Source organism: Gorilla gorilla, chromosome 3, assembly GCF_029281585.2.
Source record: "Gorilla gorilla gorilla isolate KB3781 chromosome 3, NHGRI_mGorGor1-v2.1_pri, whole genome shotgun sequence".
Taxonomy (NCBI): Eukaryota; Metazoa; Chordata; class Mammalia; order Primates; family Hominidae; genus Gorilla; species Gorilla gorilla.
In genome coordinates this window covers 173426900-173451024 of record NC_073227.2, presented here as the reverse complement: position 1 = coordinate 173451024, position 24125 = coordinate 173426900, and the positions used below count along the sequence as shown (strand labels likewise).

General features: G+C 36.4%; 1 protein-coding gene across 2 annotated transcripts in view; it reads left to right on the top strand.

Moving 5' to 3' along the window:
• Positions 1 to 24125, top strand: part of FBXW7 (F-box and WD repeat domain containing 7) — a 216583-nt gene that overhangs the window by 114063 nt on the left and 78395 nt on the right. The window contains exons 3-4 of one of the 2 annotated variants that reach the window (XM_055385507.2): positions 10909 to 10958; positions 11563 to 12132. In XM_055385507.2, coding sequence (XP_055241482.1) covers positions 11632 to 12132 — 501 coding nt within the window. In that variant the 5' untranslated portion in view covers positions 10909 to 10958; positions 11563 to 11631. The remainder of the gene's footprint in view (positions 1 to 10908; positions 10959 to 11562; positions 12133 to 24125) is intronic. The other variant, XM_019025750.3, reaches the window with a different exon arrangement.

The window sequence follows — 24125 nt, the reverse complement described above, 5'->3', positions numbered from 1 at the left end:
CCATGTAATACAGCATTACCAACTTTTCTAAGTGGACTATAGCACTGAGGAATTAAATAGCAAATAAGGGAAGCATTTCTTCGTGAAATCATTTCTTTTAATAAATTAAAAAGAAATGAGAGTATTAGAATACCACCATTTTGCCACCTTCAGTGTATTAATGGATGGAGGCAATGAATATCAACAGCTGCTAAAATCCTAAGAAGGAAATCAGATGCTAGATGACACATAATGAAGTAACACATTATTAGACAAAGGAACAAACCAAGTTCAATAAAGCCTCTGGATCCAGCTTCCAATTTGCCACAAATAAAGAGACCAGATGAGTATGCTGAATTGCATTATGTGTAAATAATCAGTCAAATCTACACTACGAAAAGTCAGATCAAACATAAATTTTAAGAAAAAGAAAAGAATGGAAAATAAACCTGTAGATTAAAAGAGACTGAATAGAAGTAGCAACTCTTCTTAAAAATGGTCAAGATTAAATAATAGTTATCTAGGGAGGCTTACTTAGCTGCTAAAGTGATAAATACAGGATGTAATTAAGAATAATTTAAAAGAAGTGAGTTACTTAGAGGAAGGGAAGGGGCTATGACTGAATCAGCACTTGGAGGAGCTTCTGGGCTCGCTGGCAAATTGCTGTGTGGTGGTCACAAGAATGTATTCTCTTAATATGCTAAGGTATAAAGATTTTGTATAGTTTTCTGTATCTGTATTTTATTTTAGTCTAAAGGAAGTAGTTTTTAAAAAAAGATTATAGATTTGCTAATCTAATATAAACTCTCCTAGAGCTTCATCAGTAATAGTCTAGTGTCATCTGGATTATCTTCAGCAATCATTTTCATTCTAAGTTGTCATAGTAAGTGTCATCTCAGAGCAGAAAGAGACAGAGAGTTTGACAAAGTGTCTTAAAATGCCTGATGTCTGTCTTAATGATTCTAATAGAAACTCTTCAGTACAATACTCAGACTTACTGCGCTTACAACTACATAATGGCTTATAAATTTGGGAAACTCAACAGATTTGGGAATACAACACATATCTTGAAGCCAGTTAATTTACTTTTTACATACCTCTTCACTATTCCACTACCAGTGTGCAACTGGTAATTCAGTTGAATTCATAAAGAATTCACTGAGTTTTTCTGAGTTTCTTCTGATTTCAAGAGGCTAGAAGAACTCAGATTATAAAGCATCAGGTTATCACTTTTACTATATAGGCACACCGTGGTTTATTGCACTTTGCTTATGATTTTTTTTTTTAAACAAATTGAAGGGTTGGAGCAATCCTGTGTTGAGCAAGTCTCTTGGTGCCATTTTCCAGCAGCTCACTGTGTGTCTCTGTGTCCCATTTTGGTAATTCTGGCAATATTTCAGTCTTTTTCATTATTATTATACCTATTATGGTTATCTATGATCAGCGATCTCTTTTATGTTACTATCATAATTGTTTGGGGATGCCATGAACCACACCCATAGAAGAATAAAAGATGGCAAACTTAATAAATGTTGTATGTATTCTGACCACTCCACCAACCAGCTGTTCCCATCTCTCTTTTCTCAGGCCTTTTTATTCCCTGAGACACAACATTGAAATTATGCCAATTAATATAACCCTACAGTGGCTTCTAAGTGTTCAAGTGAAAAGAAGAGTTGCATGTCTCTCATTTTAAATCAAAAGCTAGAAATGATTAGTGAAGAAGGCATGTTGAAAGCAGAGACAGGGCAAAAGCTAGGCCTTTTGTGCCAAACATCTAAGTTGTGAGTACAGAGGAAAAGTTCCTTTCTTTTTTTCACTTTTTTGTATGTTTAAAAAGTAGAGAGAGGGTCTCGCTATGTTGATCTGGGCTGGTCTTGAACTCCTGACCTCAAGCAGTCCTCCCACCTCGGCTTCCTCAAGTGCTGGGATTATAAGCATGAGCCACTACACCCAGCTGAAAAGTTCTTGAAGGAAATTAAAAGTGCTACTCTGGTGAACACATGAATTATAAGCAAAACAGCCTTATTGCTGATATGGAGAAAGTTTTAGTGTCTGGATAGAAGATCAAATCAACCATAACATTCCCTTAAACAAAAGCCTAATCCAGAGCAAGGCCCGAACTTACTTCAATTCTATGAAGGGTAAGAGGTGAGGAAGCTTCAGAAGAAAAGTTGGAAGCTAGCAGTTTGGTTCCTGAGGTTTAAGGAAATAAGCTGTCTCAATAACATGTAAGTACAAGGTAAAGTAGCAAGTGCTGATGGAGAAGCTGCTGCAGCATGTTATCTAGAATATCTAGCTAAGATCACCGATGAAGGTGGCTACCCTAAATAACAGATTTTCAATGTAGATGAAACAGCACTCTATTGGAAGATGCCATCTAAGACTTTTCTAGCTGGTTAGGGGAAGTCAGTACCTGGCTTCAAAACATCAAAGGACAGGCTGACTCTCTTGTTAGGGGCTAATGCTGCTGGTGACCTCAAATGGAAGCCAGTGCTCATTGGTCATTCCGAAAATCACAGGGTCCTAAGAATTATGCTATATCTACTCTGCCCATGCTCTATAAATGGAACAGAGCCTGGATGACAGCACGATTTGCTAGATATGTTAAGCCCACTCTTGAGTCCTACTGCTGTCAGTGAAAGATTCCTTTCAAAATATTACTGCTCATTGACAATGCACCTGGTAACCCAAGAACTCTGATGGAGATGTACAAGGAGATTCCTATTTTTTTCATGCTTGATAAACATAATAACATCTATTGTGTAGCCCGTGGATCAAGGAGTCATTTCTACTTTCAAGTTTTATTATTTAAAAAATATATTTGTTAAGGCTGTAGCTGCCACAGTGATTCCTGTGATGAATCTGGGCAAAGTAAACCGAAAACCTTCTGGGAAGGATTCACCATTCTAAGTACCATTGAGAACATTCGTGATTTATGGGAGGGGGTCAATATATCAGCATTAATAAGAGTTGGGAAGAAATTGATTCTACCCCCATGGGCGACTTTGAAGGGCTCAAGACTGCAGTGGAGGAAGTCACTGCAGTTGTGGTAGAAATAGCAAGAGAAGTAGAAGTAGAACTTGACACAACGTGACAATTGCTGAAATCTCAAGATAAAATTTGAATGGCTGAGGTGTTGCTTTTTATTGATGAGCAAAGAAAGCTGTTTCTTGAGATGGAACCTACTCCTAGTGAAGAGGCTTTGAAAATTGTTGAAATATCAACAGAGGACTTAGAATATTACATAAAATTAGTTGATAAATTGATAAAGCAGCGGTGGTTTGGGAGGATTGCCTCCAATCTAGAAAGAAGATCTACAGTTAGGTAAAATGCTGTCACATAGCCTAGTGTCTTTCATGAAAGGAAGAGTCAGTTGATGTGGCTAACTTTATTGTTGTCTTATTTTAAGAAATTGCCACAGCCATACTGATTAGTCAGCAGCCATCAATATCAAGATAAGACCCCCCCACCAGCAAAAAAATTGGACTCACTGAAGTCTCAGTTGATCATTAGCATTTTTTTTTTTTTAGCAGTATAGTCCTTTTAAATTAAGGTATATACATTTTTTTACACATAATGCTATTACACACTTAATAGTAGTGTAAATATAACTTTTATTGCACTGGGAAACCAAAACATTTTTTGTGACCTGCTGTATTGCAATATTACCTTTATTGCAGTGGTCTGGAATTGAACCTGCAGTTTTCTGAGGTGTAAGTATTGGTGACATCATTAACCTCCTCCTCTTTGTGTGTGGTTTCTTCAACTCACAAAGGATAGCAGCCCCAATGAAAGTCATTACAGAAGGCAGAGAAACTCCATTTTTTTCCTTTTTTTTTTTTTTAAGACTTTGCCACTCTGTGTGTGTGTGTGTGTGTGTGTTTACCTTATCCTAGTGGGCCTTACCACACATTTCTATTATGTGAGATCCAAATGTGATGTGGTATACACAAGAGTAATTTTCACCCCATTCTTAAAACTGAAAATGATGTTTAAATCACTTTTTCTTGGGGGAAAATTCAACCCCGTGGTAATTAAGCTTCACTTTTCTTGAAATTAATCTTTTTATAAATTTTATAAACTTATAAGAAATGTAATACATTTTGCTTAAGTAACTTTTCTTGAAATTAATCTTTTTATAAATTTTATAAACTTATAAGAAATGTAATACATTTTGCTTAAGTAACTAGCATAAGCCAAAATGGCACTTCATTTTTCTTAGGCTCAGCAGATTTAATTTAATAAAGTTTATAAATTGATTTTAATTAATGATGTTTACGAAATGAAAATTAATTGAGTGTTGAATAGTAAAGCTGCTAAAACCATAAGCCAAAGCAATATGAATAAAAGTATAATTTAGACACAATTTTAAACCAGATTTTGAAAAACTTTACTCGGTGATATGGTCAGGCTCAATTGTATGCCTACTAGTTAGATTACTTCTTGTACAGGCTGATATATGCATAAAATTATTATCTTTGAATTTTAAATTAAATTATATTTATCTCTTTAATGTGAATTTACCTCTTTAATGTAAAAATTATATTTGTTTTTTGTCCTTGTTTCTTACTGCACATATCAATTCCAGGTCAAGCATGAGATAAGCAAATCATGTTAATTTCATTTTCAACTGAAATAAGACTATTTCTGAGCTTATTCTTGTTTGCTGAATAAAAAAAGATTGTTCATATGTGCGAGAAATTGCTGCAGCATAATGTTCACTGTTTTTCTGTGAGTAGCAGGATAATCTTTTCTTCATAGAAATCTACATCTTGTCTGGGATAGAAATCTACATCTTGTCTGGGAAAGATTAGTAAAACTCATCTTTAATGTATGATAAAACTGCAGATCTTTTTCCTTTTTTCTCAAGTCAAATTTTCACAGTCAGAACATTCAGAAACAGGATCCCTTTTCCAGTTCTACACTTGTGTTCAAGTGAAGGAAAATCTGTTCAGTTTTTTTCTGCAGCTCCTCCAGGTGATTTCCAGTAAGACTTGAGACTTGCTGATATCCTTCCTCACTCTCAAGCCCGAACAGCAATAGAAATACTTCAAGATTTTCTTTTGTAACATGTTTTTCAAAAGCTCATTTTCCTTTTAAATCCAAGAATGTTGTCCTTTGAAATAAAGAAAACCCAACCATTTTCTTCACACCTTACAGAGACTGAAAAATAAGTACTACATAGGCTAGTTTCTACAGCCATTAATGTTTAAGTATTCAACAGACTGTAGCCTACTGTTTTCTTTAAAGGACCCATTTCAGTTCAAATACCCTATTGAGAAGTTTTCCACTGCTAAGTGGATTTGTATGTGTGTGTGTGTGTGTGGTAAGAGCTGTTCTTTAAATGAGTGAAATGACCTTTGTTTAATGAAGTTAACCATTTTATAACATCTTTCAGATGTTAAAACATTTTGCCCCAAGAGCTTTTGATAGCAGTACTCTTAACACAGGTGTTTTTTGTGTTAGTTTGGGTCTTCTGAGACACAGATGTCAAGACAAGATTTGATGCGCAGGGAATCTCCCACCCCACCCTACTACCCTCCTATTGTCTTTTGGAGCAATCCCCATTCTAGTACTTCTACCCTGCTTGGTAGCTTGCTGGGAGAAGCCCAGAGGCAGCAAGGCCAGGGGTGGTTGCCATGGATTCCAAGGTGCGATAGATGGAGGCTGTCAAGCAGTTCTGTTCCTCATAGCAGGTTAGGTTGAAGGGATATCTGAGTAGGGTACCACCGTGGCCACTGCACCCTCCTCTTCAGCCTTTGACATCTTTCCCTCATGTGGACACTCTTTACTGTGTTACCCACCCACAGGGATGTTGTCACTGTGTTCTGCCTTTGACCTACGGGGGCTTCTTTACTATATGGATTATTCCTCATGCTTCTTAGAGTCAAGCTTTGCCACCTTGCCCCCTTGTTGGTCTGCCTCTGTTCCTCCCCGCCGCCATCCCTCACTACAGAAAGGCTCTTTTCATTCTGCTTCAACTCCCAAATTTTGGACTACCTGCCTGCCACATACATACCTAACTTGCTTGGCTCCATCTAATAGCTTTTTGACTAAATTTTTGAGGAAAAGAAGGAAGAAGAGCCATCTGGGTTTCTTACATCTGCAACTAGCTAGAATATGATTCCATTCACTGAAATAGAGAAAATAATAGGAGGCTCTAAGAACAAATTTGGGCCTTACGTATGTGTGCATGTTGTGGGGAAATAGAAGTTTGGATGTTAAAATAATGAATTTGGTGTGACTTTGGGACACCATCTTGAAATTAATAGGCTCAGTAGAGGAGTCTCACTGGAGATAATAGTATGGGGAGTCATTAGCTTCTGTGTGATAGTTGAAACCCTGACTTTCAAAGAAACAACAAAGGAGGGAGGAGCTAGCGATGGAGCACAGTAACAGTGCTGCCTGAGGGATGCACTGAGGAATGTACCAAGGAAAATTAAGGGACAGGAGAGAGTTGTAAAGAGAGCTAGTGACCAACAGAATATAAAGATACAAAAATGGCAAAAGAGCCTTTGAGATTTAACAACCAGTTTAAAATTTAGTTATTATGGAGTAAGCCCATATCACACAGGTGGTGGCGTATCACACAGGGATTAAATTTAGCCAAAACAAAATATGTATTATAATTCAAATAACAAAAAATATATATTGTCATGTGGACTGAGGAATAGTCTTTTGCATCCTTTCCAGTAAAGATATATATGATTGACTAGTGAAGTCGATTTAAATTATTCAGTGTACATCCATAAAACTTTATCAATTACTTTCTGCGTATATGATGACACTTGCCAGTATTGCCCATTTTGTGCTGATTTTGTTAATGTACATTACTAAGGAGCTTTTCATCAAATTTTGCAGTCCCTGAAAGATTTTCATCTTTGAAGTTACAAATGTGATTTCTCAGCTGCAGTATAGAATATATGGAACCAGAAATACTCAAAAAATAATTGTTTTCGAAGTATTAATCTTTTTAGTCACATAGTTGTTTTTTACATCCTGTGGTGAAAATAACAAGAAATTTGATACAGAGGGAAAAATGATTTATTATGACTTAGTAGACAATTTACAAATGTGTGTTAAGATATTAGGATATATGTCCTACCAGTTTCAAAAGTACTTCAAGTGACTTGTTCAATACAGAGTACAACTTTAAAAAATGTATTTAAAGTAATTGACGTTGTGTTTGTGACCTGGCTCGAAGTTCTTTTTTGGTGAAGAGCATGCTTAGTACATGATTGTCTTTAAAAAGATCTGATAATTATTTACTCAGTAAATATTTTGAGTGCCTTATGAGTCAGGCATTTTTGTGGGTGCTGGAGATAATAGTGATGAAAAACAAAAGTCCCTTTTCCTTATAGAACTTAAATTCTAGTGTGGGAAGGCAGATAGTACAGAAATAAATTGATGGATGGATAGATGGATAGGTAGGTATTTGCTATATAGCAGGTACTATTTCTGCTTTTATATAGTGCTGTGGAAATGAGTAAAGCCAGGACAAAGGAAAAGAAAAGGTGATGCTGGGGGGTATTATTTTAAGTTGGATGGTTAGGGAAAGTATCATTGAATAGGGGACATTTGAACAGAGTCCTCTATGAAGGAAGTAAAAGAAATAAAAAGAGGAATAGCTAGCACAAAGATTCTGAGGTTGCAGCACACTTTACCCCTCAAGAAAGAACGGTGACAAAAAGGGTGGAACAAAGTGAGAGAGTAGTAAAATATGAGTTCACAGTGGTGGGGATGTATGTAGATGATAGAAGGACCCAACAGGCAACCATAAAAGACATTGGCTTTTACTCTGAGTGAAATGGGAAGCTCTTAGTGGGTGTTGAGCAGTGGAGTAATAAGATAAAACTTATTTCATCGTGCATTTCAGGTACTTACTCCTAATCACAGTAATTAATAAATTATTAATTTGGGGTATAGAAAGTTCATATATGAAGTGGAGGGTGTTGGCTCTTTTAAGAATTCAGTGAAAATCCTAAACTTCTTGCAGAAAGTGATTCCAAGCTTTGAGTTATTCTTCCTGATGATCAGTACAGTTGGTTTACTTTCTTGTTATCTTTGTCCTAAAGCTTCTTAAATCACTTTCTAGCTCAAGCCTAATGGATCATACCTGCCCATGTAAATTCTGAAAATGTTAATGTTGCCTAGTGATTCAGAGGCTTTAGTAATTTACTTAAACTACTTCTTGTTTTATTGGTATAAACTGTGTTCCTCAGTGTCTACTATGATTTCAAAGTTAGTATTTGCCTTGGAATTTTTCTTTGAAGCTGGCAACTCTAGTTCAATATAAGACAGGCTCTCAGAGCTCCACTTATTTAACAACTGTATCTATGCCCACTTTTATTCCTTTAAGCATCCTAGAATAAGCATTTCAAATGGTTTTGAATTATCAAAGGTCTTTTTGAAAAACAAGGTTATTGAGAAAATGTTTAAAAAGTTAATGAGAAAGTTGTCTAAAATACACCCCCCTCCCCCAAGGTAGGCCTGAAATGCCACTAAATCAACAAAGGATAGTCACTAAAAGTTACCCTGTATTTTCTAGGACTCGGGGGAAAGTCATGGAGTAGCTCTGCTTTCTCTAAGTAACCTATTTTAAATTTTTTTGAAGAGCAAAATTATTATACCTCTTTTTCATCCAGAATGGAGCTGACTGTAGGCATCTTTTTAAAGTACCCATAGGTCAGGACCTCTCTGGACTTTCCACTACCTTGAAAGACACTGCCAGAAGAATGTTGTTCCTCACACTTAAAAAAGGAAAAGTAATGTTCTTTTCTCCAGCCATTATTTTATGCAAAGTCCAGCTTTATTTTATCTGAGCTATCTGAACTTTCAATTTATTTGAAACATTTATTGATTAATATCTATAATGGAGCTTTTAATTTCTCTGATCATTTATCCTTTGTTAGGTTAGCAGAACTGTAACAACACAGTCACTTTCACAGCCACGAATGATACTTTTATAGTCATTTGTGGACATATACTGTGCAGAGTATCACAAAGTTTGAGCCACCTGACAAACCTATTTCCAGTTGAGATCTGCAGGGTGATGCTCTGCCTTCTTGTTGCAGCTCTCATACCATGAACAAGTGTCATTTTCATGGTCCATGAGGAAAAAGCATTTTCCTCATTTTGGTGCTTTTTGTTAGTGATTGTGCAGTTTAGAATGGCCCCCAAACATAGTCCTGAAGTTCTGTTTAACGTTCCGAAGTGCAGGAAGGCTGTAATTTGCCTTAAAGATAAACTAATGTGTATTAAAGAAACTTAATTCAGGCATTAGTTATAATGCTGTTGACCATGAGTTCAATGCTAATGAATCAATCTATATTAAAGATATATTTAGGCAGAAACACGCATAAAAAAGGTTATGCATTGATCAGTTGGCAACAATGTTGTGACCAGAGGCTTGTGAGAACTGTATTTCCCCTAGAAGCAACGGCTCAGTATTTGTTAATTCAGTGGTTGCAGCAATTTTATAGAACACGATTACTGTGAATGCGAATCAACTGTATTTGATTAACGGTGGTGATTTATAGGGACTTTAGATACCAGAAATGTTTCATAATTCCCTTTCTCTGAAATCATTGTTTTAATATGTTTAAATGCACACATGCAGAGTTGTGATGTTAAACATAATTTTACTGTGGGTTCTGGTCAAAAAAGATGAAATGTCATTGGTTAACTTGAAAGAGACATTATTCTAAATATTATCCTCCAGAAAATTGACATGTACAGGAAGCATATTGAATGCTCAGCAAATAATTTGTTTTAGAGTAATAATCTTTGAGTATTGTAGTGATTCTAGTTTTGGAAAAGAAGGCAGTATCAGTGTTAGAGAATAATATTCTTTCAGGATTTTATGTAGTTACTTTAAGGTGCATGAAAGAAGACTCAGTTGGGTGTTAAATTCTTGTCCCTGCTTTACTTGAAGCTAGTAATCTTGAGAAATTTACTAAATCATTTTGAGCCTTGATTACCTTGCCTGCAAAGTGAGGAACATTTTCAATTTAAAATTCTATTTCTTTTATTAGTATTCTTCCTGACCTTGAATCATTTCTATTCCCATCATGTCCAGTTGCCAAGAAAACCATGCAACTTAATGTTGTTTGTTAGCCATCAGATTTTATTTTACTGAACTCAAGTTCAGTCACATCAGTTACCGATAAAATAATAAGTTATATATTAATATTTCATATATCTTGACATTTTGTATTATGATAGGAAGAAATAAAAGACGTTCCTCAAATTTTAGGATATGGGCTTCTGTTTGTTGATGTTTGTGTTTTATGATACACTGTTGTAAATCATACTAAAGATTTTCTCTGAAAAAGACTAGAATTGACAATACTTCATTTGTTAGCAGTTTCAAGTTTTAGATCACGGGTGCATAATTTCTTGTGTGTGCACAATATGTTGGCATTTTATCTGACTTCAAAGATGTCCATATAGATACCAGCAAAGGATAAAATGTAAGAATGAATATCATGAAAAGATGCTGTATCGGATAAAATTCTAGAGCCTAGGTTAAAAAACATAAAGGCAAACATGCTTGATATATAAAAATTGAGAAATATGATAAAAAGAAGTAAGTTTAAAGCATCAGTAATACCAGTGCCTAAGATGCAGTTTATTTTGAAATGTTGTCTTCTAGTCTTCATACAGTTTAAAAATCATACTATAATCATAATTTCCAGCATTTTCCCCTTAGCATAATATATTATAACATCCATGTTTTTAAAAATATTTTATGAACGTCATGTTTAGGGATTACACCATATATATCCCATCTCATAGATTCCTTTATATTGAACATTTGGATTTTTATTTTCATTTTTATTTACATTTATTTTTATCTTTATTTTTTGCTTTCGTGGGTAAACTGCAGTGAGCATCCTCTGTATAAATTTTTTTTTTCTGTTTTAGGATTATTTCCTTAGGATAGATTGCCAGAAGTGGAGTTACTGGGTCAGAGGGTATGAACTATGAACTTTTTTTTTAAATAAATTTTTTGTTCATTTTCTGTCCAGTCATTTGTAAAAAAATTAAAATAATAGTGATTATAATTGTTACCTGCTAGAAAACTGTGTCTGAAGGCAAGATTCTGTGATCAGAAAAGTTTGGGAAATACCCAGGGTAAAAAGCCTTTTAATCTGATTTACCTCAGCATTTCCCAAATTTAACTGAACACTGAAAATTTTTTTTGATACACTTCTTAAAATTTTGTGGAAGTTTTATATAGGATATAGTCTATGAACTACTGATGTAAAATTAAAATTGTTTTATTTGCTTGAAATATGTTTTATTGGTCAAAGGAATTAAACTATAAATCTTCATGCTAAAAATTATTAAAAGGGATTAATGTTGTTTACTATGGTTTTTGTGCATGTCTTTATGAAGTCTTATAACTTTTAAAATTGAAATGTTCTATATTGTTTACTAAAGAACATTTTAATGCCTTGGTGACATCAATACTTTTTTGCAATCATTAATGATATTTAGAATGTAGACATATAACATGAAAGTAGAACATAATATAGATTGTACAAATCTTGTTTTTTCACCTATTTTCCCCTGCAGAATGTGAAAACCTTTGCATCTTCTGATAGTCTAGCCAAGGTCCAAGAAGTAGCAAGCTGGCTTTTGGAAATGAATCAGGAACTGCTCTCTGTGGGCAGCAAAAGACGACGAACTGGAGGCTCTCTGAGAGGTAACCCTTCCTCAAGCCAGGTAGATGAAGAACAGATGAATCGTGTGGTAGAGGAGGAACAGCAACAGCAACTCAGACAACAAGAGGAGGAGCACACTGCAAGGAATGGTGAAGTTGTTGGAGTAGAACCTAGACCTGGAGGCCAAAATGATTCCCAGCAAGGACAGTTGGAAGAAAACAATAATAGATTTATTTCGGTAGATGAGGACTCCTCAGGAAACCAAGAAGAACAAGAGGAAGATGAAGAACATGCTGGTGAACAAGATGAGGAGGATGAGGAGGAGGAGGAGATGGACCAGGAGAGTGACGATTTTGATCAGTCTGATGATAGTAGCAGAGAAGATGAACATACACATACTAACAGTGTCACGAACTCCAGTAGTATTGTGGACCTGCCCATTCACCAGCTCTCCTCCCCATTCTATACAAAAACAACAAAAGTGAGTATATTCAATATATTGTTAACCTGAGAAACTTTACATATCTATTTTAATTGTAATGAAACTTTCCTCACAGTCTTTGTATTACTAAAAATTAATCTTAAGATATGTAATAATAAAATGAACTAGTTTTTTGTCTTACAGAAGGTAATGGAAAGTATTACAAGTAGAAATACTGATAATGGGACAATCTGAGTACAAATGGAGGGAAAGTAATTGAGCCTATTACTATGAAAAATTATTAACATCAAATTTTCGTCTAAACCTTGCGTCCTGGGCAGGGATTAGTAGCTTGTGTGGGGTGTAGAGGTTTCGGGTGAAACATGATTTGTGTAAATCAAGTAATGAAGAAACTTTTTATTTACAAAATGCAGCTGCTGGAGTGGGCTATTCACAAGTGTCACTCTGAGGCATAAATTACTCAGAAGTTGCCTCAAATTAGTTCTAGTTATTTATCATTTGAGAATTAGAAATAATGAATATTCATGTAGAGTAGACTTACAAGTTAAACTATATTTTGGAAAGGAACATTTTAACTTGAATATACTTGTTTTATAGACATTAAAATAACGTCTGTGGTAGTTCATCCTCTTACTCCTACTTGCTTATTTCTTACATTTTACAGTGATTTTAGGCCATAAACAATATACAAACTGATTTAACATCATATCGTTTAACCCAACTTGACTTGGAATGAAGTATCTTACACACTTGGATTAATAATTAATTGAAGTGCTAAATCATGTTTTACATCTGCTTGTAAAACCTTCACTTTCTAAAATGTGTTTGGCCCTAATTTACCTAGCCTATCTGCAAGTCAGATTTTATTTATGATCTAAGAAGGACGTGACATCAAGTAGTGATTTTTCATCCATTGTACCATCCCTGTCTCAAGATGTTGAAGCAGTAGCTTTGGATCTCAGCCAGATGGCTCTACCGCTAACAACTATAGCACCGCTTTGTTAAGGCTCAGACCTTTTATAGTGTCATTCCTCCCTTTTGTCCCCCTAGTCTTGATCCTCTTCTTCAAGGTTGCTATATCAAAAGGGAGTTTTAACATCTCTTTTTTTTCCTGAGGGTTCAGTTAGAGGAATAGGGGTTTAATACTTAAGGTCCAGTTGCACTAACTTATTTCAGAAAGAGGTTCAATCAAAACTAAGCCTTGCAGAACAATGCAGAGTTATTGCTGTTTTCTGCTACACTTTAAAAGCAAAAAAAGCTAGTTAGACAAAACATTATCTTTTTCCAAAAGGAAAAGTCATCCTTATATTCTGTAGGAAACCTTCCAGTTCACAAGTTTGACAGGTGCTTTATCTTTTCTTTACCTTCAAGATGTAAAATTTTGTGTATGATGATTACCTCTTTAAAAATGAAGTATACTGAATTTGTTAGTTTTTTTCTAGTGATTCTGAATCGTGAATAACAATTATTGTCCTGTACATATAAGATAACAAGAATGGACTGGGCTCTAACCATAGCAGGAATAGATGTGTGTATGCATTTATGTATATACACATGTACAGTATAGATGTGTGTATGCATTTATTATATAAGTGTGTATGTATAGTTTTTGATATATTGTTGATCATGAGATGATCTGCCTTCATAAGTATGGCATGAAGAATACAAAGCTATTTGATTGCCAGGACAGTGATACCCTTCTACAAGTAAGATTTCAGTCTGAAATTTTTCTAAATGTTTTCCTTTTTGTCCATTCCTGAAACCCTTCTGCCAGAGTATTCCCAGAGCACTTTCAACAGCATTAAAAAAAGTCACTTAGTGCTGCTTCGCCTAAAAAGAAAATGTCAGTATTCTCCGTGTATACATGTTTTAATACAATAAATAGAAACTCTCACTAGTTCAAGTATTTTATTTTGGAAGAGCTTTAAATTCTTGATCATTATAAAGTTAAGACACTTCTACAGATGTTACCCTAGACCATAGTTTCATTCAAGTCTTCTTAAACTTTGACTTTTGAGAGTAGAGGCATAAGAAATGAAATCCCATTTTAAATGTTAACATAGGATTAGCTTTCTACAAATTTTACTCAGGATACCTTTCAAGTTTTATTTTTTGGCATTCTCATAAACAAACCCTGTGGACAGCTAGACTGAATTTTACCCATCATCCCTAAATATGCTGCATAAGCAAATATATTAATGAGAAAAAAAGATTTTTAATTCTTCCTTGCATTGCTTTATTCTTTGAAAGCATTTTGAAAACTGTCAAAACTCTGAGGACAGTTTTTCCCCCCTTGTCACTAAAGGTTTGTTCTTTTGGGAGCCTTATGGCAAGCAATATATGTTAAAAATTCCCTATTGTCTTAATGTTAAAAGTCAAGGGAAGTGGTAGTCAAGAATTGCTATTTATTAAGCTCACACTGTTTGAAAGATCCTACAACAGATACATAAACAAAAGTTACAGAGAGGCCGAATGATCCACCCCAGATTACACTAAGTGATGAGAGATTTTAATCCTGATTTGCCTAATAGCAAAAAACCCCTTTCTCTTTCCACGTGCTATGCTGCCGCCTATGGTTGAATTTGACAAACATCACTGAACAAGATTTCCAACATAGTCAGAGACTCTGCCATCTGATGATTTTCTGATACTATGTCCCATTTGAAGTGATCAGAGCTACCCTATAGAAAGGACAGAGGGCTTAGTTAACTACTTTTCTTTGTGGCACTTAACAAAACATTATTGAAGATTTTACAGCTCAAGGCTAAAGTAATCAGGAACAAATGACGCTGTTAAAAATTTTTATAGAGGTCATACTCTCTTGAATCCATAAAACATGCTTTTAAAGCAGAGGTTGTGTGCTGGCTGTTCCTCTAAATCTTGCTCCTCCAGATATAAATGTCTGTCTCTTCAGTTTTAACTCCCGTTGTCAACATCCTTATCATATGTTTTTTTAAAAACTTGTTTTCTGAAGATACGCCCAGCTCATATTGAAGAATCTTTGACATATTTTATGCAGAATATCAACTAATTTTCTACTAACATGAAAAATGAGATGATTATTAGGCCAGATCTGGTATCTTGATCTTTTGATGAAGAGAAGTGTGTTTGAGCACTAATTTCTGATGCTTCCATATCTTAGTGGCTTCCACCTGTTCTCTTCTCACATAACTTTCTTACCTCAAATTAGTCTATTTTTTTCCCATCTTGATTGTTAGATTCCTCCTAGTAATTAAATCGTTTTTATCCATTTGCCTCAAATAAGAAATAAATGTTTATCAAAAAATAAATATATATAAAAGATAGCCAGGTGTGGTGGCTCACACCTGTGATCCCAGCACTTTGGGAGGCTGAGGTGGGCAGATTGCCTGAGACCAGCCTGGGCAACATGGCAAAACCCTGTCTCTACAAAAAATACAAAAATTAGCTGAGTGTGATGGCATGCGCCTGTGGTTCCAGCTACTTTGGGGGCTGAGGTTGGAGGATCATTTGGGCCCAGGAGGTTGAGGCTGCAGTGATCTGGGCCACAGAGCAAGACCCTGTTTCAGAATAAATAAATAGAGGGTGGGGGGAGGTGTGGAGAAGCATCTAGTGTGTTGGAGTTTAGAGGCGTAAGACCCTTTCTTGTCTATAAATTCTGAACAATAGAGGAATCAGGTAATAGGATCATTAACCAATCAGGGTATCTGGTCCGCCATTCTCCAACCACCTCCTAGGACCAGAGCTGCTGAGCAGCTTTGTAGGATAATGTGGCTAACATTGGAAATATAACAGGGCTCTAAGTTACACTCTGTTGTAGAGTTCTAGAGAATGATAGCTTCTTCAGAAAGTCCCTGGCCTAGTCTACCTGCAAGACAAACAACTTAAGTTCAAAGTCTGTTTGGTATAGACATGTCCAGAGAGCAAAAAATGCTACTTAAGGCAGTCATCTTGAATAACATCCACTAGTAAACATGGCCCAATGAATAGCCATGTCCCCTACCTTTGTGAAGGAGGAAAAATGAAACATTGACTCAGCCTAGTTTAGCCCAATTTTAAACATGTGGGGAGGATAATGGAAATGGGAGAAATGGGGACAATGGGTGAGATGGGTTTTCCCCTAACATATTAGAGTGATAAGAACTTTTCACATCTGAGTTTGAATTCTGATTATACCACTTACTGTATAACCATGAGTATATAATCTCAGTGAACCTATTACTTTATCTGTAAAATAAAGACTCATGCCTACCTCTCAAGGTTTTTGTAAGGATTAAGTGAAATAATTTATGTAAAACAAGTAGCATAGTGCCTGGGACACTCAGATATTTTACAGATATAGGCCTTGTGACCTCATTTTTTCTGTCTCCTGTGCCTTACCCCAAATCCCACAAAACACACTTCATTCCCCGCAGCGGTTGTCAATCTCTATATATATGTTTTACGACCTTCAGCATTCAGTCATCATATCACCCTCTAGTGTAAAAAGTAGAGAAATAAATTCTTTTAAAAAGGTACATAGGAGGATTAGAAGAGTACTATAATAAGCTAGGCCCATCTTCAATAAAAATAGACATAAATTTTGAAGCCGATGCTACCCACAGATCTCCCTAGTTGATAAAATATGTACCCTTTCCTTTCATTAGAATTTAAGTCAATTTCTCTAGACTTTCTTCTAATCTTTAACTAAAGCTTCTGTATATTTAAATGCTTTAATGAATCTTCCATATGGATGCCAAAATGAATTTTAGCTCATGGTTAATTTCTAATTAATGCCTGTTAATATAGTTTTAAATGTATTTGTTAATATTATTTTAAACAATAATAGCTCTAAATGTTGGTGATAAACTGTATCTCATTCACTGCCGGTAATGACAGTTACTATTATTAATTATTTAAGAGATGGGGCCTTGCTGTGTTTCCCAGGCTGACCTTGAACCCCTGGGCATAAGAGATCCTCCTGTGTAGCTGGGACTACAGGCATGGACCACCGTGCCCAGCTCAAAAAGTGTTTTAATTATGAGGTTTCATTGTAGACTAAAGAATAATCTTCACACCAAATGGACCATTTTAAAATTGTTTTATAGCATTCCATTGATTAGTTCTTTATACAGATGATAAACTTCACTGAAGTATACACAAATATCACAAATAGTTATCTTCAAAGTGCTTCCAAAGAAAATTGTTTCATATGTGTATTATAATGATCTGATCCATTTTTAATGTTGTTTTTGTTGGTGGTAGGGAAGACAGTATGAAGAAAAAGGATATAGGAATAGCTCATGATGAATATTGTTTTCACTTTGGTAGTTAACTCCAAAATTATTTTTCAAGCTCCGATCATTCACCCTAGCCATAGTTTTGCATTTCTAGCGGTCTGTTGGGCATCATCATCTGAGTGGTCCACTGAAAACTGAAAGTACTGTTTCTTTCTCCAAACCAAGTTTTTATTTGCCTCCCCAGGTCATCTTTTCCCTCTCAATAGTCCTGTCTTCTGGTCAGTGGATAGAAAAGTGGCTTGACTTTTTCTTATCATCTGAGTCTGGGCCTGCTGAATAATTTAACAGACTTGATCACTTAGTCTCTCTTTTTCTTACCCGCCAGGCAATTGTAAGATAAAAATTGGAGGGTCAGTGTTTAAAAACGTTAAGAGCATTTTTGCTTGGGCTTCTGTTTGCATCAGGCTATAACGCCACGTCCTTGACAATGAGTTGGCAGTATGAATAATTGGATGAGTTTTTTTAAATGAATTTTTAGCTCTGTATAGATAATAACCTCAATGCAGATATCTGGTGCCCCATTTCCCACTGATAAAGCCAAACCTAAATGAGAATGTTTGAAGTCTTCCAATATCTTACCATAGTTTTTACCTGGTTTCATCTCCTCTCCTCTCTACTTGTTTTGAATCATACTCTTTCCCACCAGCCAGATCCTTCAAATCGAAGTCCAAATCCCCTATCTTAATACCTTCCTAGATTTAGAAAATCTAATTCCTTTCTACCTGTTCTTGCTTTTCTTCATGGTGCGGTTCATTTGGTATTACCTGGTGACATTTTTGGTAAGCTTTGTCTTAAGTTGACATATAATTCTTCACTTTTTTGAGCAGTAGAAATTTGGTAAATTTGTTTTCAGTCCTAATTCAGGTTGAGAATTGAAGACTGGCAAACTGTAATGTGAACAGTTGTCATTTCACCTCTTTTTTTTTTTTTTTTTTTTTAAGACAAGGTCTTGCTTTGTTGCCCAGGCTTGCTGGAGTGCAGTGGCATAATCATGGCTCACTGCCGCCTCCACCTCCCAGGCTTAAGCAATTCTCCCACCTCAGCCTCCCGAGTAACTGGGACCACCTGTGGCACCACCACGCTTGGCTAATTTTTGAATTATCTGTAAAGACAAGGTCTTACTATGTTGCCCACCCTGGTCTCAAACTCCTGGGCTCTGGTGATCTTCCTGCCTGGGCCTCCCAAAGTGCTGGGATTACAGGTATGAGCCACCATGCCCCAGCCTCATTTCACCTCTTAAGATGTACCTAAGCTAGACTAGAAATTGTAAATGGGCATATCATTAAAATTGAGTTTAAGACTCAGGTATTCAGTATATGTACAGATCGTTAAATTGAGACTGCCCTGAGGAGAAGTTAAAAATCCCACTTTAGGAATCATTTTGCTAACATGCAGAAATCAGTTGAAGGCAATTCATACAGCCATTAAACATCACATTTGAAAGAATATTTAATAACAGGAAATGCTTAAAAATATTTTATTTAAAATATAGGATTCAAAACTGTATACAGTGTGATCTTAATTATGAAGCAAACATACATTTTTATATATGTGTGTGTATGTATCTACATATATACATATGCAAAGAAAAAGATCAGAAGAAGTTGTACCAAATGTTAGGAATTATCTCTGAATGTGGTTGAATAAAAGGTTATTTTTTCTTAAATACATTTTATAATTTCTCCATTTTGTTATAACAAGCATATATGCCTCTTTATTTGAAAAATAACTCTCTGCTGGAAACCAATTATTATTCTGTGTAGTCTTTTTTGATGACTTACATGGTGTATAATGCTCCTAATGGAGGATTGGATAAAAAGATGTTCCTCACAAGAAATGTCATTATATCATGATCTCTGCATGAGAATGCAGCTGAATATAGTGGAAACCTTCCCCTATTCCCAACCCCCCATTTCATAGTGGAAAGAGCACAGAACTCTTTAAGTCCTAGTGTAACTGATTCTTCACATCTCTAGGGCTCAGGTGTTACCCTGGCAATTTTCTAAGATCAACTTAACACATTATTAGAAGAGTAATAGCATAGTAGTAACCGTTCTTGTTTTGAAGATACTTATTTAATATTGTTTTCTTTGAAGAGTTCTTTAGCCTTGATAGCACTTTTGGCTCTCTCTAAACATGAATATTTTTCATATAAAAACCATTCTCCGAGCAATTTCAGAATCTGTTTTTGAAAATGGGTGTCCCCAACCCCCCCCAGGCCATGGACCAGTACCAGTCTGTGGCCTGTTAGGAACTGGGCCTCACAGCAGGAGGCGGGCGGTAGGTGAGTGAGCATTACCGCCTGTGCTCCGCCTCCTGTCAGATCAGCTGTGGCATTAGATTCTAATAGGAGCACGAACCCTATTGTGAACTGTGCTTGCGAGAGATCTAGGTTGTATGCTCCTTCCGAGAGTCTAATGCGTGGTGATCTGAGGTGGAACAGTTTCATCCCAAACCATCCCCCCACTTCCCCTGTCCATGGAAAAATTGTCTTTCATGAAACCTGTCTCTGGTGCCAAAAAGGTTGGTGACTACCGTTTTAAAACACAATTCTTTTTTTTTTTTTTTTTTGAGATGGAGTCTGGCTCTGTTGCCCAGGCTGGAGTGCAGTGGTGCAATCTCAGCTCACTGCAGCCTCCATCTCCCAGGTTCAAGCGATTATCCTGCCTCAGCCTCCTGAGTAGCTGGGATTACAGGTGTTTGCCACCACGCCCAGCTAATTTTTGTATTTTTAGTAGAGACAGGGTTTCACCATGTTGGCCAGGCTGGCCTCGAACTCCTGACCTCAAGTGATCCACCTGCCTTGGCCTCTCAAAGTGCTAGGATTACAGGCGTGAGCCATCGTGCCCGGCCTTAAAACATAATTCTAAAGTGGCCACTGCTTTATGAGGAAATCATCAGTGCTTTCCCTTCCCTCCCTTCCCGTATTCCCAACTCCCCATTTCATCAAACTAATGATATATTTAACATGTTAAGGGTTTTTAGTCCTAATTTTAAGTCTCCTAAGACGGACCCCAAATTGGAGTGGACCTTTGAGATCACCAAGGCCAAACCTGTGCCCAGTGGCTTTACCAACAGACTTGAACTTACAAATGAGGTCATTACAAAGGAATACTGCAATGTGAAGTATCTTCATAGTTTTAGACGTTATTTATGTTAGGGTTCTTTATTTTATGTTGACATCTCTGACTTTGCTTTGGTCCTTGTTCTTCTACCTAGAGCAGTGACAGCTCTTTCCATAGGAGAAGATTGCTGCCGTATTCGTCTGTGATCTTCTCCAGACTGAATGCCTTCAGTGTGTTCCCAGAATGTGTATATATACTTATATTTTTTCTCATTTATCTTAACAGTCCTAATATGTCATTTCTAATCTTTAACCCCATAATGGAGATGAGAAATATGTGAAGAGAGGTTAATAAATGTCCCCAAATGTTGCCTCAACTAAATCTCTGTTACTGTGGTATATTTATTGTGAGTTATCGTATTAAGTTTGTTTTTCTCCCTCTCTCTTATTTAAGCCCTTTGATTTCTTATTTTATTGCCTAATAATATTTATTGTGTTATCAGGTACCCTGATAACCTAATTATTAGTAAACAAAGAATTAGTGTATAAATTTTTACATAATACTTGTCAGTCATTGACCACATGGATATGTATTTTGTGTAGCTGGAGTCAGTGTGTATACTTCTTTTATATTCCTGATTCTTTCAGTTATTATGATAAGAATAGTCTTATTATTATTTGGTAATCTGTTTGAACAGTTGACTTGTTCAGCCCCTCAAAGGGAATTTCCCCCACTCCCCTCTGCTTCACTGAAACATGACCCATTAACATGAATTATTTCTACATTCCTTCACCTAGTATTTCATATGTATCTTTTTTCTTCTATCCCTCCAATCTGGTAAGAAGAAATACACTCGTCCTTTACAAGGAAACCTAGTCTTTGAATTATTGATCCTTGAGGTCTGCGAAATGTTTTTTGGAGACTTCCTGCATTAGCCATTCTGTCTTTTTAAATTAACAAGCTTTAATTTTTAGAGTAGTTTTAGATTCACAGCAAAGTTGAATGAGAGGCCTAGAGAGTTCCCATATGCCCCCTGGTGCACATATGTACAGCTTCACCCTTACCAGAGTAGTACATTTGTTATAGTCAGTGAATCTACCTTTGTCATATCATTATCCAGAATCCATAGTTTCCACCAAGGTCTCACTCTTGGTGTTGTGCACTCTGTGGGTGTGGGCAAATGTGTATTGACACGCATCTACCAATGTAGTACCATAGAGAATGGTTTCGCTACCTTAAAAGTCCTGTGTTCTGCCTGTTCATCCCTTTCTTCCCCGGCCTGTCATCGCCACTGATCCTTTCACTGTCTCCATAGTTTTGCTTTTTCCAGATTGTCATATAGTTGGAATTATACAGTAGGTAGCCTTTCAGATTGGCTTCTTTCACTTACGTAATGTGCATTGACTTTTCCTTCATGTATATTTATACCTTGATAGCTCATTTCCTTCTAGCACTGAATAATATTCCATTGTTTGGATATACCACAGTTTATCCACTTCCCTAGTGAAAGACATCTTGGTTGCTTCCACATAATTGGCAATTATGAATATAGCTGCTTGTGAAAATCTGTGTGCAGGATTTTGCATGGACTAAGTTTTTAACTCCTTTGCGTAAATGCCAAGGAGTGTGATTCCAGGATTGCAAGTTAACAGTGTGTTTAATTTTGTAAGAAACTGCCAAATGGCTTCCAAAGTGTCTATATAATTTTGCATTCCCACCAACAGTGAATGAGAGTTCCTATGGCTCCACATCTTCAGTGGCATATAGTGTTGTCAGTGTTCTGGATTTTGACCATTCTGATAGGTGTGTATGGTATCTCTTTGTTACGATTTGAAGTTCCCTAGTGATATATGATGTTGACCATCTTTTCCTGTGCTTACTTCCCATCTGTAGATCTTCTTTGGTGAGGTGTCTGTCCAGATCTTTTGTCCATGTTTTAGTCAGGTTGTTCTGTTACTGTTGTATATTTTGGATAACAATCGTTTATCCCATGTGCATTTTGCAAATACTTTCTTCCAGTCTGTGGCTTATGTTCTTATTTTCCTGACAGTGTCTTTCAGAGAACAGACATTCCTAGTTTAGTAGAGTCCAGCTTATGAATTATTTCTTTCATGTATCATGCTGTTAGTATTGTATTGTTGTATCTAAAATGTCATTTCCGGCTGGGTGCCATGGCTCACACCTATAATCCCAGCACTTTGGCAGGCTGAGGTGGGAGGATCGCTTGAGCCCAGGAGTTTGAGACCAGCCTGGGCAACATACTGAGACCTCTTCCTTAAAAAAAAAAATGCACAAAATTAGCCAGGCATGGTGGTGCGTTCCTGTGATCTTAGCAACCCGAGAGGCTGAGGTTGGAGGATTGCTTGAGCCTTGGGACATCAAGGATGCGGTGAGCCAAGATCATACCACTCTACCCCAGCAAAAAGTCATTTCTATACCCAAGGCCATTTAGGTTTTCTCTTATGTTATCTTCTAAGAGTTTTATAGTTCTGCACTTTACATTTATGTCTATGATCCATTTTGAGTTAATTTTGTGAAGGGTGTAAGGCCTTTGTTTAGATTCATTTATTTGCATGTGGATGTTCAGTGGTTCAGCACCATTTGCGGAAAAGACTAGCTTTTCTCCATTGTACTGCCTTTGTTCCATTGTCAAAGATCACTGTACCATATTCTGGTCTCTCTATTCTGTTCCATTCATCTACTTTTAATTCTTTCACCAATACCACACTGTCTTGGTTACTGTAGCTTTATAGTAAGCCTTGAAGTTGGAGAGTGTCTATCTCCCAGCTTCATTCCTCTCCTTCAGTATCGTTTTGGCTATTCTGGGTCTTTTGCCTCTCCATATAAGTTTTAGAATCAGTTCGTTGATATCTGTTACTTGCTGGGATTTTGATTGGTATTGCTTTGAAACTATAGATGAGATTGGCAAGGACTGACATCTTGACAATATTGAGTCTTCCTGTACAAGAACATGGAATATATCACCATTTATTTAGTTCTTCTTTGATTTTTTTATCAGAGTTTTATAGTTTTCATTATGTAGATCTTATACATATTTTATTAGATTCATCCCTAAATATTTTATTTCAGGGGGCTGCTAATGTAAATGATACTGTATTTGTCATTTCAGATTTCACTTTTTCATTGCTGGTGTATAGGAAAATAATTGACTTATTATATATTAATCTTATATCTTGCAACCTTGCTATAATTGCTTTTTTTTGGTCAATTTTTTAGGATTTTCTATGTAGAGGGTCATGTCATGTGCCAAAAAAGACAGTGTTATTTCCTCTTTCTTAATCTCTTTATCTTTTACTTCCTTTTCTTGTCTTTGTGCTTTAACTAGGACTTCCCCTACGATGTTGAAAAGCAGTGGTTAAAGAGGACATTCTTGCCTTCTGTCTGATCTTAGTAGGACAGCTTTGAGTTTCCATCCTTAAGTGTGATGTTAGCTGTAGGCTTTTTATAGGTAGTCTTTATCAAGTTGAGAAAGTTCCTCCCCTCTATTCCTAGTTTGCTAAGAGTCCTTCTATCCTGTTTTTTTTTTTTTTTTTTTTTTGAGACGGAGTCTCGCTCTGTCACCCAGGCTGGACTGCAGTGGCGCGATCTCGGCTCACTGCAAGCTCCGCCTCCCGGGTTCACGCCATTCTCCTGCCTCAGCCTCCCGAGTAGCTGGGACTACAGGCGCCCGCCACTACGCCCGGCTAAC